Source organism: Rhinichthys klamathensis, unplaced genomic scaffold (genome assembly GCF_029890125.1).
Source record: "Rhinichthys klamathensis goyatoka isolate OS25496 unplaced genomic scaffold, OSU_Roscu_1.1 h1tg000150l_1, whole genome shotgun sequence".
Taxonomy (NCBI): domain Eukaryota; kingdom Metazoa; phylum Chordata; class Actinopteri; order Cypriniformes; family Leuciscidae; genus Rhinichthys; species Rhinichthys klamathensis.
The window spans coordinates 2461315-2479354 of NW_026606685.1; the positions used below are offsets into that span (position 1 = coordinate 2461315).

General features: G+C 38.6%; 1 protein-coding gene across 1 annotated transcript; it reads left to right on the top strand.

Moving 5' to 3' along the window:
• The first annotated feature begins 456 nt into the window (after window positions 1-456).
• Window positions 457-17327, top strand: pcsk1 (proprotein convertase subtilisin/kexin type 1). Its single transcript, XM_056258382.1, has 14 exons — window positions 457-989; window positions 1689-1793; window positions 2056-2181; window positions 7059-7205; window positions 8838-8914; window positions 11926-12014; window positions 12293-12465; window positions 12676-12888; window positions 13236-13336; window positions 13757-13990; window positions 15280-15437; window positions 15517-15650; window positions 15758-15919; window positions 16704-17327. The coding sequence occupies exons 1-14, from the start codon at window positions 816-818 to the stop codon at window positions 17106-17108; spliced, it is 2298 nt and encodes a 765-aa protein (XP_056114357.1). The 5' UTR covers window positions 457-815; the 3' UTR covers window positions 17109-17327.
• The last annotated feature ends 713 nt before the right edge of the window (window positions 17328-18040 follow it).

The following is an 18040-nucleotide window of genomic DNA, read 5'->3' on the forward strand; positions in this document are numbered from 1 at the left end:
GCGTGTGAGTGTGTGACGTAGCCTACCTTAATATATTTACAAAACATATGTTTAACATGTTGCCAGATTTCTGTATGGGAATGCATGTCATTGGTGTTTAATATGGATATGTTTTGCACACGCAGCTCGTGTAGTGGAGCTGTTCAGCGCTGCGGTGCTGAAACCTTCTCATCATGACGCAGACGGTTACGTCAACTATTTAACAATTAGCCTACTGAACAGCCGTTCCCTTCTTATTTATCATTATAAGTTATATCCTTAAATTAGGATATATCTTCTAGTCGATTAGGCTAATGAGATATTAATTTGAACAGATGTAAACTATTCAACGAGATTATAAAATCTAGCCCAGAACCTCCGAGTGGTTCGCAAACATATGATGCCCGTGTAGTTATTCTAACAAAAGCTTCAATTCCTGCTCAATTTCTAAGCGTAATAATGGTAGTCGACTATTTATAGAGAAGCATTCCCCTCCGCTTCCATGCGCAATTCACCCCGCCCGACTCCCCCGGGACCGGAGCATCCTACCCCAGGTAGAAATTGACGTCAGAGCGGTTCGTAATTTGACGTGTAAACATCCCTTCCCCTTCCACGACTCTCTCATTGGTGGCTTTCCATGCGCGTTCAATTACTCGCTCACACTGCATCAGAATTAAGAGGAGAATCTAGCTTTATCCAAGGAAGGCTTTTGGAGCTGGACTGATATTTCTTGTGTTTACATAGTCTGTATTTATTTGTTAACTTATTTCTATTTAATAGTTTTGTATTCGTCGTGATCACCCAGATCATTTTTAAGTGGTTGTAATTGATTTGAAATGGAAGAAAGATGTCGTCCAATGTTGCTGTGCAGTGTTCTTGCTCTGTTCTGTGCGCTGGTGTCCTCCGCTGTGGACAGACAGTATCTGAACGAATGGGCGGTGGAGATTCCAGGAGGAGCCCACAATGCGCGATCCATCGCCGACGAGCTCGGATACAAATTAGTCCGACAGGTAAGTCACACCAAACACTGTGTTTTTCAGGGGTAAAGCACTTGCCTCACACACATCTGTACCTGTATCAGTGTGGCATGCAATTGTATATTCCCAATATGTTGTGTAATGCATTTATTCATAGCAACACTGTTGCTTTGCCGGATCATATTTGATCTGTTATGTCGATATGAATGTGCATTAGAAAAACGTGTTTAATCAGTTGCCAGAAAATTTGCTTGACCATTAAACACTGAAGCATCTGCTGGGTGATGTTTGAATGTGCTTTGCAACTAGGATGCTTATTATTTTTGTATAATCTAGATAGATAGTTATTTAGATCTGACATCTGAATTTATCTTGATTTTCTTTTAACGCAACAATGCAAATTGTAGATAGCAATAAAATATTTAATGCAATTTCTACATTTTCTATAATTCAGACATGCCACAGTGTCAGCCTATATAGTTAAAAATTCACCTGTTGTGTCAGTAGTTCTCTTAAGATGGTTTTATACATGAAAAGAAACTCAAGGAAACTCAAGTATGCTGCTATGCTTTTTTAGACCTATTAATAATTTTTTTTTTTTTTTTTTTTTGTGAAGTAGCTTCAGGCCGACTAGACAAGACAGATGGGAACTGCGTCATTATGACCAGGCTTAATTTAGCTCTAAATATGAACCGTTCTCTTCAGTCAATTCTCTCTTTTGTTCGTCTGCAGATTGGGGCGCTGGAAAACCATTATTTATTCAAGCGGCACAGTCACCCTAGCAGGACCAAACGAAGTGCGGATCATATCACAAAACGTCTGTCGGAAGATGACAGGGTATGAGACTTTTCGAAAGCGCTTGCACTGCTTTCTTTCTATGTACAGTACATGATAAGAAAATGGGCATTTATTCAAAAACTCATCTGAGATATCAATAAAAATGAAGTATGTAGGCTTATGTCATGTGTTTTCATAGTTTGATATTCACAAAGAATAAATCATTCCTATTCACAACAGTTTGAATGTGATTTTGATGTAGGAGATGAAAAATAAACGTTTTGGACTTGGTTCTGAATGGCACCTGTGGCTTCTCCTTTAGGTGTCCTGGGCCGAACAGCAGTATGAGAAACGAAGGGCCAAACGTGCCCCGCTGGGGACAGAATGTAAGGACTGTTCGGTGGACAAACTCTTCGACGACCCCATGTGGAACCAACAGTGGTATCTAGTGAGTCTCGGCATCTTAATTTTCCTTTGTCAAAAGCGCTGTTTGAATTTCTTTTTCTCTGCAACATTTTCAGGCAATGATTCCAGAGGGATTTTTCTCATTCATTTTCATAATTGTAAAGTTCTAAACCTTGATGTACTTCACTAAAATAATATGGTGTAGGATTTATTTTGAAATAATTTTTTCACTCGGAAGTTGCTAAATTTCACAAAGATGTACCAAAAATGGCAAATATCCATTGAATTTAGCATCACACTTTGAGGTAGATTGACTGAAAGAGTATTTTCTTGTAAAACGGAACGTAATCTTTCATTTACAACTTGGAAAAAGCTTTTTTTTTATAGTGTCCACCTCTTTTATGAGAGAATGAACGATTCATCCCATGAAGCACTGTGAATGATGTAATCAAATCAGAAACAATAAAAGTATTCACTATAAATCATTGATTATATAAGTTATATATATATATATATATATATATATTAGTGCTTTAAAAAAATGAACCACGATTAATTGCATCTAACATAAAAGTTTGTATACATACATGTGTGTGTGCGTGTGTGTGTATATATACTGTATATACTATATATATTATTAAATATATATGTGTGTGTGTGTATAGTATACTGTATTTATTAGTGCTTTCAAATCGATTATTTGCAATTAATTGCATCTAACAAAAGTGTGTGTATATATATATGTGTGTGTGTGTGTGTGTGTGTAATGTATGCTTTGTATGTTAGTTTGTATACTTACATGTATGTATGTAACTTTTATGTTAGATGCGATTAATCACGATTAATCGTTTTGACAGCACTAATATATTATATTTGTATAAATAGTTTGAGAAGGTATGGAAACTCACTCGATTACATTATTCGCAGTGTTTCATAGGAGTGGGTGGCCACTGGCCAGTGCTAAGGTGTTTTCTCTAATTCTCATTTCCATGGTAACAGCATGTTAGTCATTCGGTAGAAGTTGAAATCACACTAACTTGTCTACTTGTCTCATATATCATTGCTTAAAAACCTCAGATCACAGTTTGACTTGAAATGTTCATGTGTTCTCGATAAAAAATAACAATTTCCAATAGTAGAACCGATGGACTTGTGTGCTCAAATGCGGAACCCATTAATATCAACAGCTTTGTTGTAAAAGCCATTGTAACAATCCTTTTTGGTGAATTACATTTCCTGTCTGTTGGCTTTCAGTACGGGGTCAGTTGTCCCTCTGGACTCGAGCACTATGTGCGGTTGAAGCCCAGTGTTTTTAAGCTTTCAGAGCTCATAGTATGGCTAAACAAAAATTAGATGGTAAAGGAGAACGCTTCTTAATCCCAAACAACAGAAGAGTCAATCACACATTAGTACCAATTTACTGAAACACAATGGATTGATGGGTTTATCTTATGGAAGCCAAGCTCTTAATGCCAGAGAATGGCTTCCACACAGTCACAGATGGGAAGGATTCAGCTGGCTCTAATATGGATCACAGCTCATGGTTTATATAGCAAGTCACTCTAATAAAATTGAAAACCTCCATTTGCATTTCCGACTGAGGGATTAATTTTTTGGACAAACATTTTGCTCTAAAACGCAATTTAGCGGTGGCATGAACCGGCAGTGACCTTTTGTTCTTTTTGCTTCAACAAGTTTCTAAACCTCTTCATTCCTGTGTCGAGCATGTTTGTGTGAGCGCCGCCACCTCTTAACCTAATTGCTCATGAAGTTCCTGTCCAGTTTATGTTAAACAGTGCCTGTCACTAAATTTAGCTCATTAGCTGATGTCAACCTCTCCGTTTATTCTCAATCAACTCATGAGACTAACAAGATGAAAGTGATACAAAGTGAAAAATAGAGTTCAACTAAAAACCCCATTCATTTGATTTTTTAACAGTAATGTATATGGGCTCAAAGGTTGTGAAGTGATGCTACAAGCTACTGTAAAACCACAACTCTGTGATTTTTACTATTAATAAAGATTAATTGCTGAATTCTGCGCAACCGATAAACGTAAATTGTGCCAAAAGTGCTTAGAAGTGACCTCTCACTCCCATGAAGCATTGACATAGCTGTTTCCCTACTATTTGAATTATTTTTTTGAATTTATTTGAATGTAATTTTGTATATATGTGTGTTTTTAGCAATAAATTATTAAAATGCAAAAATATTGTTTTACAGTATTATTTTTTTTCTTGACTATAATTCATATATTTACATTATGCATTGTTTCTGATTAAATCATTTCGTTTGCAAAGCTTCAAGGAATGCATAGTTTATTAGCTAATAGGTTTAGCTAGTCAGTTTTTTTTTCATGTTTTTGCTTCAAATTAAAGTTTGTAATGCTTTGATTCATCTCAGAGGTTGGTTTGGTTTGGCTTCTAACCCTTTTTAATGCAGAATGGAGAAAATGAACTAAAAAAAATGCTTCAGAAACCAAGGCTGCTGAAAAGTGGGCGGTCTCCTTGTGCTCCATTGGTCAATTTGAGTGATGATGCAGTGAAGGCAGGTGGTTAAAAAGGGACAGAAAGAATGACGTTCATCCTTAGGAGATGAAAGGGATGATAGAAAAGAGGCATATGGATTTATGGAGGAGAAAGACGGCTCGGTGAATAGATTACATTTCACCAGAGAGGACTGCTGATAATTCAATTAAAGAGATGACTCGTATCATATCTTTCTTTCTCTGTATTGAAAACACTGTGTGGTTCTATTTGTATTGTATCTGCGTACATGGAACATTTTTTGACTGCATCTCTTTTGAGGCAATGATCAAGCTAGAGTGTTGTTTATGCACCTACCCATATCTGAGACGCCTTGACTAAAAGTTCTTGACTCACTTAAAGGTGCTATGGAGGTGGTAGATGAGTGACGTGGGGTTTACAGCCCTCCTGAGGTTACGTTGGTTGTGATTGCGCTATGTGGCAGAGCCGTCATGTGTGGCGGGTCGTTTCTTTCACTCCCCCTTCCCCCTCCTGTCTTTCCAGAGTGAGACCTCAGCTATGAGTCATGCTTCATGGTAGTGTTACTGCAGCGTCTATGCATAATTCGCGAGCAGATCATAGACCTCTTTCTTCCTCTCTGTCCTTTATTCTATCACTATTATTATGCCTCAAGAAGCTTTGGTACATAACTATATATACTATACATATAGCTGTGTTTTGAATAAAGTGACAAGATTTTTTTAATGAACGAAAAATGTTCATTATTTTCCAGTTAAGTGTTTTGTGAAGCACTTTTAATAGCTTTCTCCAGCCTCCAAAGAGCAATTCGAGGAAAATAGCCTAGGCTGTGTGGGACTGGGACAAGCGTACGGAGTGAATACGCCCCTTCTCTAATGGAGTAGGTGTTTTAAATCTGCACAAATTTAACTAGATATCTGAATTGTGAGCAAACAGAATAGACTGGAACTTGTTGTTTTTGGATTAACTGAATAGATGAGACATTATTTAAGCTTGTAGGTTTGGCCATTTTTGTCTTTTTTTCCCCCTTTAGTTTAGCAAGCCAGAAGTGATTGAAGCCCTTTTTTTCACATAAAGTCATTGACATAAAAAGCTGAATTTCTTTTGTCGTAATTATGACATATGCCGTAGCCTACGTATGATCTCATAATTTCGACTTTGTATCTAATAATTTAGACTTTCTGTCTGACTTTTTATGTGATCATTTTGACTTTATATCTCATAATTTCAACCTTATCTCAAATGCGGACATGGAATAGTTATGACATGAAAGCATTAATTTGATTCTTTTTATTTGTATGAATCACTCAATACTCAAAAAGACACTCATTTGTGACCACTTTCTATATGTCGTGGGCTGTGTGTCTGAAATCGCCCCCAATACCCTTAAATGGGGCACTATTTGAGGGGACAGCCATTTGTAGTGTCAGAAACGACAATGGACGTTATCAAGTGCACTCATTCGATCCCACTATGCACCGCAATAACGAGTGTACAACCGATGTACGCTCAACCATAGATATATATATATATATATATATACAAATCTATGCGCAGCTGAATCTAGCCAACGGCTGGTCCAATGTGGCTACAGCGTAATATCATACAGGTATAAATTCCTTTTTACTTGATTATTAAATTACTTGATTAATTAAGGTTTATACATGCTAGTTTCCACGACAGAGTTCAAGATAAATCTTTTCATCTTACTACTGGAGCTGCCAGTTTGCTAAGTTTCAAATGATTATTAAACTGCAAGCACAAACTATGCAGAAGCGGCAGCCCTTCCGCTCAGTGTCCGAATTCACTCACTCTTTTTCATTCACTCCTTCAAGTGAACTATATTAGTGGATTAATGTAGTAGGGAATACTGAATGAGGCTAAAGGGTGCGATTTCGAACACTGCCGTGATCTACAGAAAGAGTCACTGAGTGAATCAATGAACTAATCTGATTCATTTTGTTGAATAGAATCAAAAGATTAAATTCACTCCAATTAATTCAAATCCTAATAATCCTAACTGGATGGCAAACTCTGCTAATACATTTGACACTACTCCGGTTAACTGCATTTTATATACTAGCTGCTTAGACTGTATTTCCCAACACTGCACAGAAGCTCTCTGATATTTAATTATCGGCCAATAAGAAAAAATCCCCTCATGGTCTAGTATGGACTGAAAATACTCTCCACAAGCTAAAAGGTCAGCATGGGCGATTATATCGCCGGCTTTCATTTTCAAGCAAACAGCTTTTGTTGGAAGGGTCAGTGGATGTGTCATACAAAGAGGCTTTTGTCTTTGTGAAGAGGTTGAGAGTACCTCAGAATGTTGAGTGGTACTCAGGTATATGACGCTGAATTACTCACATATTCACTCATCACACTTAAACTGTCTTTCCTCATCCTCCCCTATCAGCAAGACACCCGGACGTCTTCATCCCTCCCCAAATTGGATCTACACGTGATCCCGGTCTGGAAGAAGGGCATCACAGGCAAAGGAGTGGTCATCACCGTGCTAGATGACGGCCTGGAGTGGAATCACACCGACATATACCCTAACTACGTAAGTGTGTCGTCATGCAACGCCTACTCGACTACCATCCGTAAACCTCTGCGCTGTAGTTTCCATGCCAACGGCTACCCCTTCAACCGTGCAGAGGATTATCCATAGTGACACCTACCACGACACGAGCAAAGCCATTTGATGAGGACTTCCAGTGTAGAAGGCCACAAACAAAAATCTCACTCGCTCATTCAAAGCTATTTAAAAATTCAGTCTGAATGCGTGCCAATTACATAAGACTGCAGTGAGCCCAGCATCCCTTTTTTTGCAATAGAGACGACTCATAAATCACAGGATAATATCAAACATCTGTCTCCTATTAGGATTTGAGTACATAGTAGCATCAGCCGTCTCTCTGCTGTTGGCTTGTTTACAAACAGCAGTCTTACAAAAAGAAACCCTTAAAAGAGACCCGTATGTGTCTGATGCTGGCAAGTGTGGCAATGACCGCTTAATACAGACTCATGTGTGCGCACACACTCACACTAAATAGAAATAAACACAGAAAATTAGTTTTATTTGCATACATTTGTACATCAAATTCAAAGTGTTTTACGGGTCACATTAAAAAAAAGCATATAAATATTATAAACAAAAAAATATAAAAGTAGGTAGTAACAACAAACACAGTAAATATAAAACTATAATATTTTATGTAAAGAAGTATGCATCTGTAAACACTGTCTCATGAACTCATAGGTTTCTGCATTCACGCCATGCTGAAATTTCCATAATTATGAAGTTTTCTGACAATGTATTCTTTTTGGCAGCATTTATCCCAAACTACAATTCACGTTTTGGGCCAGTTCACACAAAACACGTTTTTTGCTTTTAAAAGCATGAAATCCAGAGCAGTGTAAAAAAAACAGCAAGGTCCTAAGACATTTTTTTTTTTTTAAGTTGAACTTATCTAATTTGATCGCTGTGTTTTTAGAACATTGTGTCATGCGCGAGATGCTGTAGAAGAGGCAAGCGTGCCTGTCAAAGACGTCCATTGTAGTGAATGAAAAACAATGGAGAAACAGCGCTGTGGACTACACAAACATGTGTGGAATTACTTTTTTGTTTATGAGACATTTTATAAAAGCTTAATTGGATTTCTACGTTTTGAGCATTTTCATAGAAACAAAGAATTTTCTTAGGACATGTGTGTTAACCGCCCCGAGTATAATCTTAGTTGTAATGTTGTTAATTACAGTAATTCCGACTATGGGAACACAGCATAATTCGCCATTTAGTTATAATCTTAGGATATAGGGCCTAACATATTTTTATACAATTTGGCATAAAATGTGTGCTTTCAAATCGATTAATTGCAATTAATCTCATCTAACATAAAAGTTTGTAAATATGCGTATGTGTATAAATAAATATATACAGTACATATACTGTATATTTATGAAATTTTGTTAATTGCGATTAATCGATTTGACATCACTAGTAAATATGTACTAGTAAAACTCTTTGCAATTCAGTGTAATTAGAAACAATAAGAGTAGTGCGCTTCTAATCCTTCTCTCTTTCTTGATACACTACACTTCCTACACTACTGATAGCCTATTTGTTCTGTGCATGCTAGAAATAAATGTCTGCAATCATTGAAACCCTAATAATCTGCTCTCCTCAATGTAGGATCCTGCTGCTAGCTATGATTTTAACGACAACGATCCTGATCCCTTCCCCAGATACGACTCCACCAATGAAAACAAGTGAGTGAATGAATCTCTATACTCTTTAATATCTCCAGATGAATGGACAGAAAATCTCAAGAGATCTTAGGATCATAACTGCTGTGCTGATCCAAACTTGAAAGACACAAGGACAGATTTTCCAAAGTTTTTAGCCTTTCAATTATCTGTAGCACCACATGCAGCGATAAGGAAACTGATTAGTGACTGGGAAATGTTACAAGCCTTGGACTGTCATAGTTGTTTTCTGACCTCTTTAAAGAGATTTTCAGATTTATTTAACATTATACTAAATCTGTTCAGGGAGAATTAGACCAAGCTGGCATTGCTTTCCATCTTTAAGCTCCTATGAAAGAGAACTGACAGTGTCAGTAGGTCTGATCTGAGAAGGTCTGTTCTCCATCAGGGAATGAGTGTAATCCATTCCAAAGGTACCTAACCCTTACATACCCTTACATAAGAGGATCAGAATCCATGCACATCTATTACTTGTAATCAAAGTCCATACATGCATAATCAGATATGCATTATATGCATTTAAAAATATATATATATATTTTGTTTTGAATTAATTGTTTAATTAATCAAATTAATCCCATATTACAAAACTACATATCTGTGCCAGAGGAAATAGATTACAAAAATGACAAGGTATTATACTGTTATACACACACACAAGCATGCACACACACGCACACACACACACACACACACACACACACACACACACAAATATATATATATATATATATATATTATACATATACATATACATATATATACACACACAGTGTTTTTTGCTTTATGTACAAATGCAGATTAGTGTCTCACATCATTAGTGCCTCAGAGAACATGTCAAATTGAAGTATTTTACATTTGCATACAGGTCAGAGAGCATATTTAATTGCAGTAATTTCGTGATGTGTTATTTAATAATTAAATCAACATAATAAATTGACAGTCCTAGTGAAAATGAAGCTTTGAAACAGAAAAATAAGTGGTCATGAAAATAGAAACACTCATTATTCTTCATCCATGTGATTGTGTGTCTATGCCAGTGAATGACTCATACTCTGCAGCTAGTTTTTTGTTTTGCTCACGCACACACACACAAACACTCATAACACTTATAAAGGCACATGCAAACTCGTTCAACCTCTCGCCCGCCCATATCAATATATTCTTTTGTCAACTGTGCTCAAAGTGCTTTGATATGATTGTCTGTACCGTGTTAAATGCATCAACAGCTCATTAGTGTTTCAGATGATGGTTATTACAAAGGAGGGAAACAAATAATCATTAACAGTTTTCAAGAGAAAACATTTTCGCAAATTACTCCCTGCAAAATGTAATGTAATTCAACAGTTATCCATTGTTAGTCTAATCTTTGACATCAGCCACTGAGTACTATTTTCCTTCTGTGATTACCGGTATTACAAATATTATTGGTGATTGCTAAAACTAGCATTATCATTATTATTGCTTACACTCAGGATAAGGCATATGAACAAGCCTAGCATCATCATTAATATTGATACCCATACCCATAGTGCATGATATGATGTCTCAAATCATATGGCTTCTTAAGAAAAGATTGCTTTTATAAGAGACTGGACTTTTGATTTTCACTTGGCAGACAATTAAATGGTTAGAAACATCTCATAAACTATATCCTGTGTTTTGGACCAGTAAGCAACCCCTTAGCAACCACCCAAAATACCTACCAACCACCAAACACTAGCAACCACCCAGAACACCTTAGCAACCACCTAGCAACTATCCAGAACACTAGCAACCATCTCTTGGCGTATTCCTTCTGTCCGAAGATCAATGAGAAGGATTTTGTCTAAGGCAGCAAGCTCTCAATTGGCTACAAAGACTCATTTGACTTACAGACTTTAGAGCAGATGGGACAGGGAAAGGTCGGGTTGCTGTCGTTGGGTACTTGTGCAGCCAATTCTTTCTTTCGTTTACGCTTCGCTTGGGCAGTTTTCACTCTGTGTTCTTCAAATTTCCTGGCAGCCAGAGCCAGATCTATCAGATGCCAGTATCTCCCAGTCTTGGGGGTTAATATCAGCTTGTATCAACTGTTGCTTCAGCTGGTCCTTATAGTGCTTGCGTGGGGCTCCTCGATTTCACTTGCCCTGGCAAAGTTCCTCATAGAACACTGCTTTTGGCAGCCTCTCATCATCCATGCGTAACACATGTCCTGCCCAGCGAACCTGACATAGTAGCAGCATATTCTCAAAGCTTGGCAAGCCCGCTTCTTCCAGAACTTCTGAATTTATCTTGAAGTCTTGTCACTGAGTTTCCATAATGGAACAGCGACAGGCGGATGTGACCTGTACAGGACCCATGATTCAGAACCACACAGCAGAGTGCACAGCAGGCGCAATGAGCGGTTCTGCCAGGCACATTTTTGGAGGCGGCCAAAGGAGCAGGCTTTGGCGAGTCTGTGGTCCACGTCCTTGAATATTGTTAAATCCTTTGAAATGATGCTTCCCAAATAGGTGAATTGGTCCAATGCGTTCAGAGGATGGCCATTGATGGTGATCTTAGGTAGATTATAAGTGTCTTTTGTAGGCTTCTGGTACTTAACTTCAGTTTTCTTCAAGCTGATAGTCAGACCAAATGCAGCAACCATCTAGCAACCACCCAGAATACCCTAGAAACCACCTAGCAACCAGCCAGAACCCCCTAACAACTACCTAGCAACCATTTGTCAACCACCAAAACACACTATTGTCATGCAACCACCCAGAACACAAAAACAACCATATAGAAACCACACAAAACACCCTAGAAACCACAGAGCAACCAGCCAGAACACCTAGCAACTGTACAAAACACCAAAGCGTGTAGTAATGCCCTAAAAACCACTAAGACCTTAGCAACCACACACCAGTCCCCTATGTAACCATGTTTGCAAATCTGTGTTGGTCCACACATTTAGATATAATGGGTTTTGAACATGCCAGCTATATTAAATTTGGAACTGAATTGTAACCCTATTCTCTGTTGTTTCCCCTTAGGCATGGTACCAGATGTGCCGGAGAGATTGCCATGCAAGCAGACAACAACAAATGTGGCGTCGGAGTGGCCTTTAACTCGAAAGTGGGAGGTGTGTTGTCAAAATGTGTTTGTCCACTTTCTGTATCTTTTTTTTGTATTCAACAACAATGAGATGACAACATGATTATATAACAGCACTGACCTGTACAACCAGTCATACAAATACAAACCCCACCTGTCCATGTCCACTTGGACATATAAGTGTTAGTGAGTCATAACATTACAGCAGCACATTTAATCGTGACAATTCAAACACAATGAACAATTGTACAGTAGATTGTTTTGACCTCTCCATGAAGGTTAATCTTTTGTGCTTTCCATCTGCAGGAATACGAATGCTGGATGGAATCGTAACAGATGCCATTGAAGCCAGTTCGATTGGCTTTAACCCTGACCACGTGGACATCTACAGTGCTAGCTGGGGCCCTAACGATGACGGGAAGACAGTGGAGGGGCCCGGGCGTCTGGCCCAGAAAGCCTTTGAGTATGGTATCCAGAAGGTGAGAAGTGTGGGAATTGGTTTTACTGGACCAAATCTAAAACTACCATCCAGAACAGCCTAGTAACCACCAGAACACACTAGCAACCACCTAACAACCATTCAGAACACCCTAGCAACCACCCAGCTAATGCATTGTGCTTATGGCATGGATCGCTTAGCACAAACCTGTTATAATCTACTAATGTCTAAATAATTGTTTTCACTCCAGGGGCGTGGTGGGAAGGGCTCCATTTTCGTCTGGGCGTCTGGTAACGGTGGGCGTCAGGGCGACAACTGCGATTGTGATGGATACACAGACAGTCTCTACACCATCTCCATCAGCAGTGCGTCTCAGCAGGGATTGTCTCCGTGGTACGCTGAGAAATGCTCCTCTACGCTTGCCACAGCCTACAGCAGCGGAGACTACACGGACCAGAGAATAGTGAGTCTTTGCTTATACATTTTCTTGCTCTTATGATCTCAATTATTATATTGCTTTTGATTTCCCTTGTATCAAGTGACTGGATTTCTCTTTGGGGATCAATAAATTATTGCAATCAATTAGTGCTGCTTACATAAAGGTTTGTAAATATAATATATTTATATATATATATTAGTATATATTATATAGGCTATGTTACAATCGATTAATCGCGATTAATACATTTTAAGGCACTAATAAAAATAGATTGTCTGACAGTTTTGGGTCTTTTTTGGTTGGTGTGTTTGCTTGTTTTCTATTGAGTTTTGTTATGTTGGCATTTAATCTTTTATCTGGTTGTCTTGCAGACTAGTGCCGATTTGCACAATGAATGCACAGAGACACACACTGGCACGTCTGCATCTGCCCCATTGGCTGCTGGGATATTTGCACTGGCTCTGGAGCAAAAGTATGTCAAACATCTTGCATTTTGTATGTTATATTGTTTGTAGGATTTCATTGGATTTTCAGAGTCAATTAGAGTCGAATAGCATTTAAAATTTCCACCCATTTGGATTACACATTAATAAACATTTAAAATAAATGTAATGTCATGCATATTTATCAGTCATGCATAAACAAAAAGTTTAGGAAAACGGGTAAGATTTCTGCACTAATGTCATAGTTTATTACTCACTATTTGCATATTTTATTTTATTTATTTAAATAATCATACTTTCGGAATGCAATCGATGAGAATAAGCATAAAATGGATGGAAATTTTATTTGCCATTCAAATAAAAAATGTTATCTTAAATTTAGGAATAAATATTGTTTGAGTGTGCATTTCAATAAAAATTTGCATCTAATCTCATGCCCTCCACCCTAGTCCTGATCTGACCTGGAGAGACCTTCAGCATTTGGTGGTTTGGACGTCTGAGTTTGACCCCCTGGCCAATAACCCAGGCTGGAAAAGGAACGGAGCTGGATTGATGGTCAATAGTCGGTTTGGGTTTGGCCTCCTGAACGCCAAGGCTCTGGTGGACCTGGCTGATCCCAAGGTCTGGAAGCATGTTCCGGAGAAGAAACAGTGCATCGTCAGAGATGAGACGTTCCAACCAAGGTAGAGTTTAATGAGTTTTGCTTCCAAATGTTAGGCGCAGAAGATTCTGCTTTTTTCAGAAGAGACAAGGCAGTGGTGTTGCACCTCACGCATGGAAGACAAAGCCAGCCTGATCTCCTGCCATCTGCTACGGCGCTCAGCTATGGAAATTCATTAATAGACACATTAATCCAATAGATTCCGTGTGTGTGTGTGTGTGTGTGTGTGTGCGTGTGCATTTATGGCCATCTGTTGGTTCTTTACAACAGCTTTTGTAATTCCTACAGAAGGATTTAATAGGAAGATATATTTTGGGAACCTAGAACTGGAATCCATTCCGGTTTTTACTCAATAACCAGAGCGTTGTTTTTCCACCTACATTTACGTCATAAAAACTCTAAAGATTGTGAAGCTTTAGTGTTCAGACAAAGCTCAGCTAGAAAAACTGCACCTGAACAGATGTTTCATTTTCCTGGAACTGAATTTCCCTATAACCGGATGTCCTAATGCAAATGTCACAACACACATTATAATGTTGTTTATAGAATGCCACACAATCACACACAGCACAAGCTGCTAGTTGCGAAGCACTTGGCATTTTTGATATTTGCTACACCTGATTTAAAACACTGTAGAATGAGAGTCTGTCCATCCATCCATCCACCCACCCATCCCTATCCATCCGCCGTTGTTTTACCATTTGGTGCGCATTATCACCATGGCTCTTGTTTGATGCAAAATCTGTGCTTTTCAATGTAATCTGCAGGGATTATAGTTCATATCACTCATGCATATCTGTCTATGGAACAGTGGGCAGAAAAATCCCTTCAATAATGTTCAAACTCAGTGATCGAAGCTGATGATAAAAGCATGTTTTAGCATCTTTTCTAAATTCATCATGTGAAAAAACTGGCTACTGTGTAGATAGAGACATAATACACAAAAAAAAAAAAAAAAAAAAAAAATGTTTTTGAAATAAGTTTTATGCTCACTGAGACTGCATGTATTTGATTAATAATCTGACATAATATTACAATTTAAAATAAATTTTATTCTTAAAAAATATTTTAAAATGTAATGTATTCTTGTGAGGGCAAAGCTAAACTTTCAGCATATTTACTCCAGTCTTCAGTGTCACATGATCCTTCAGAAATCATTCTAATATGCTGATTTGCTGCTCAAAGTACACTAGTATTCCACTTCCTACATAGCCTGTGTGTAAAAGCCATGCTTTGCCTGTCGAGCTACATGAATCACTATTTGCAAAAAAATACAGTATGTTTAACAGTTAACACTTTTTTTGTATACAGACCATTGAAGGCTGCAGGAGAGATATCCATCGAGATCCCCACTAAGTCCTGCGCAGGACAGGCGAATTCTGTGGTGTCCTTGGAGCATGTGCAGGTGGAGGTCAGCATTGAGTACACACGGAGAGGAGACCTCCACATCACATTGACATCTCCGTCAGGTGAGACATATACAAAATTAAACACTAGCTTGTGCACATTTGAGAATGAGAACACTGATTGTTGGGTTCGTCCCATTAGGTACTACCACAGTCCTGCTGGCGGAGAGAGAGAGGGACACATCATCCAACGGTTTCCGAAACTGGGCTTTCATGTCCGTGCACTCCTGGGGAGAGAATCCCACCGGCACTTGGACCCTGAAGATTACTGATACGGTACATATCAGCATCTCCGCAAACAAATATCAAATGCACATGGAGCGTCTGCTAATCACAATCCATTTCCCTCTCTTTCTCTCTCTCTCTCTCTCTCTTGCTAACAGTCAGGACGGATGGAGAATGAGGGTCAGATTCTTAGCTGGAAGTTGATTTTGCACGGGACATCTGAGAAGCCTGACCACATGAAGATGGCGAGGGTGTACCTGCCCTACAATGCTGTACAAAACGATCGCAGAGGAGTGGAACCGATGGAAGACATGATCAAGGTCAGAAAGGGAGCAAAACTTTAGAAGAATGTTTATTGAAATTTAGGTTTTTTGACATATTATCAATACTGTATATCTACAGTTTCTATACTGACCCTAGTGAAAAAAAACCTATACCAAAATATATTTATTTCATACTAAGTATACTACAAACGCATTAACATATTTACTGACATAATGCTTGAGGGTTACTGATATAAATATTATAATTAAACTTTATTTGGAGTACTTCTGTATTGCACAATGCACATTTCCTAATATTAAGCCTAAAATGTGTTTTAATATCACTCTTAGTAAGGATAGAATTATCATTGTATAAAGTCAGTCTTTAAATTCAAGATATTTAAAGTATACTTGCAATAGTTCCACTTTAGCACAATCAAATATACTTCAGTATATCTTTAGTTGGACTTCAGCACCATTTCCGGATAACTAAAGTGCATTAAGTACAAAATTAATTGTTCCAATTTAGCAGATTTTAAGTATACCAAATGGAAAAATGCAGGGTATTTATATGAAGTACACAATATGTAAATGTTTTTGTAGTGTACTTAGCATAAAATAAATGTATTTCAAATATATTTTGGTGTATTTATTTTTCACTAGGGGAGTGTTAACAATTCATACACTCTCTGGCCAAACATCGAACTTCAAAAATGGCATTAGTTGTGGATCCATGCTTTTGTTGTCTTCTGTCCTGTTATTTGCATGCATCTGATGGACCTGTTGGAAAGAAGTGGTATGCAATTACTCCAGTCTTAACTCCTATCTCTCTGACCGGCAGGAACCTCCGACTCCAGCACATAAACCTGAAATTTCAAGTCCGATGGATCCAGACTCACTTCCTTCCACTGCCTCCTTCAGTGTCCCAGAGGAAAATCCAGCTGTTGCTCTAGGACCCTCCTCTCCCAATCTGGCCCTGCTGCGTCTCCTCCAGTCGGCCTTCAACAGGCAGATGCCGGCGGTTCCTCCGCAGGTTCTGGCGGCTCGTCCCAAGACCTTTCAGCGTGAAAGGATCCCACCGCAGAAGCTGTACCAGGCCCTTGACCAGCTGAACCGCTACAGGGGCTCCGAAAACGGCCTGTTCAGTGACTACAGCGACAACTTCTACAGAGCCCAACCGTACAGGCACAGAGACGACCGGCTGCTTCAGGCGCTGTTTGACATGCTCGGAGACGACCAGCAATGAGACCAGCGGGACGGAAAATGAAGGACTGGAAGAGTAGGTAAAAGAAGCCGGATGCCCTGCTGAAAAGACCAGCTTAAGGCCCCAATATACTTTTTCATTCTTCGCTGTGGGGGTAAAAAGAAGTTCGAAATACCTTTGCAGCACTATACTGTTAGCAAACATCCCGACACCAGGAAGTTCACTGTTTTGAACTGGCCTGATTTTGTTTGAAATGACATCGCAGCAGTTCGTTCTTCTTCATTTCGCTTGAAAAATATCGGGGCCTTTCGGATTCCCAGCAATAGCCATGCTTGTTCACCAGCAAAAATTGGATCGTGAAGGTTTTGTTTGTGAAACAGCATGTTAAACTGGTCTTGGTATTTAAGTTGAGCAAGTTATGCATCGCAACTTTCTAAAATGCAGCTGGTGAACCTGACAAGCTAGTCTTTTCAGCAGGGCGAATGGGCAAGATAGGAAGTAAAATGGTACATAGAGGGACTTAAGGGTGATGAAATGAGATCCAGAGAGGAACATGGCATATTGTTCTCTTCCAGACAAGCTTGTTTTTATCTGCACATGTAGTTATCAAGTATAAGCATTCTAAGGCCTGTGTCTGTCAGTGTGAGTGTTTGTATATCTGTGGTGAACAGCCAGCTGTATTTATCTCTCAGTTTTGAACCAGGTTGCTACGATATAAAACCAATGACAGGACCAATCATGGCGTCTCTTGCCCTTTGCCCTCTTGATGATTTTTCTCATGTTGCCTTCACTGCCACCAACTTTTGCATGCTATGAAAACGTTTACATTAGGATCTTATGAGAATATTCTTCTATAAAGATGATGATTGTAAATTGTAAAGATTTGGGAAATTCTCATTCTTCGCAGAATCAGTCCTTAAAGTTAACATGAAATCAAAACTGACCCGATTTACTCAATGCACGTTCTTGTGCAC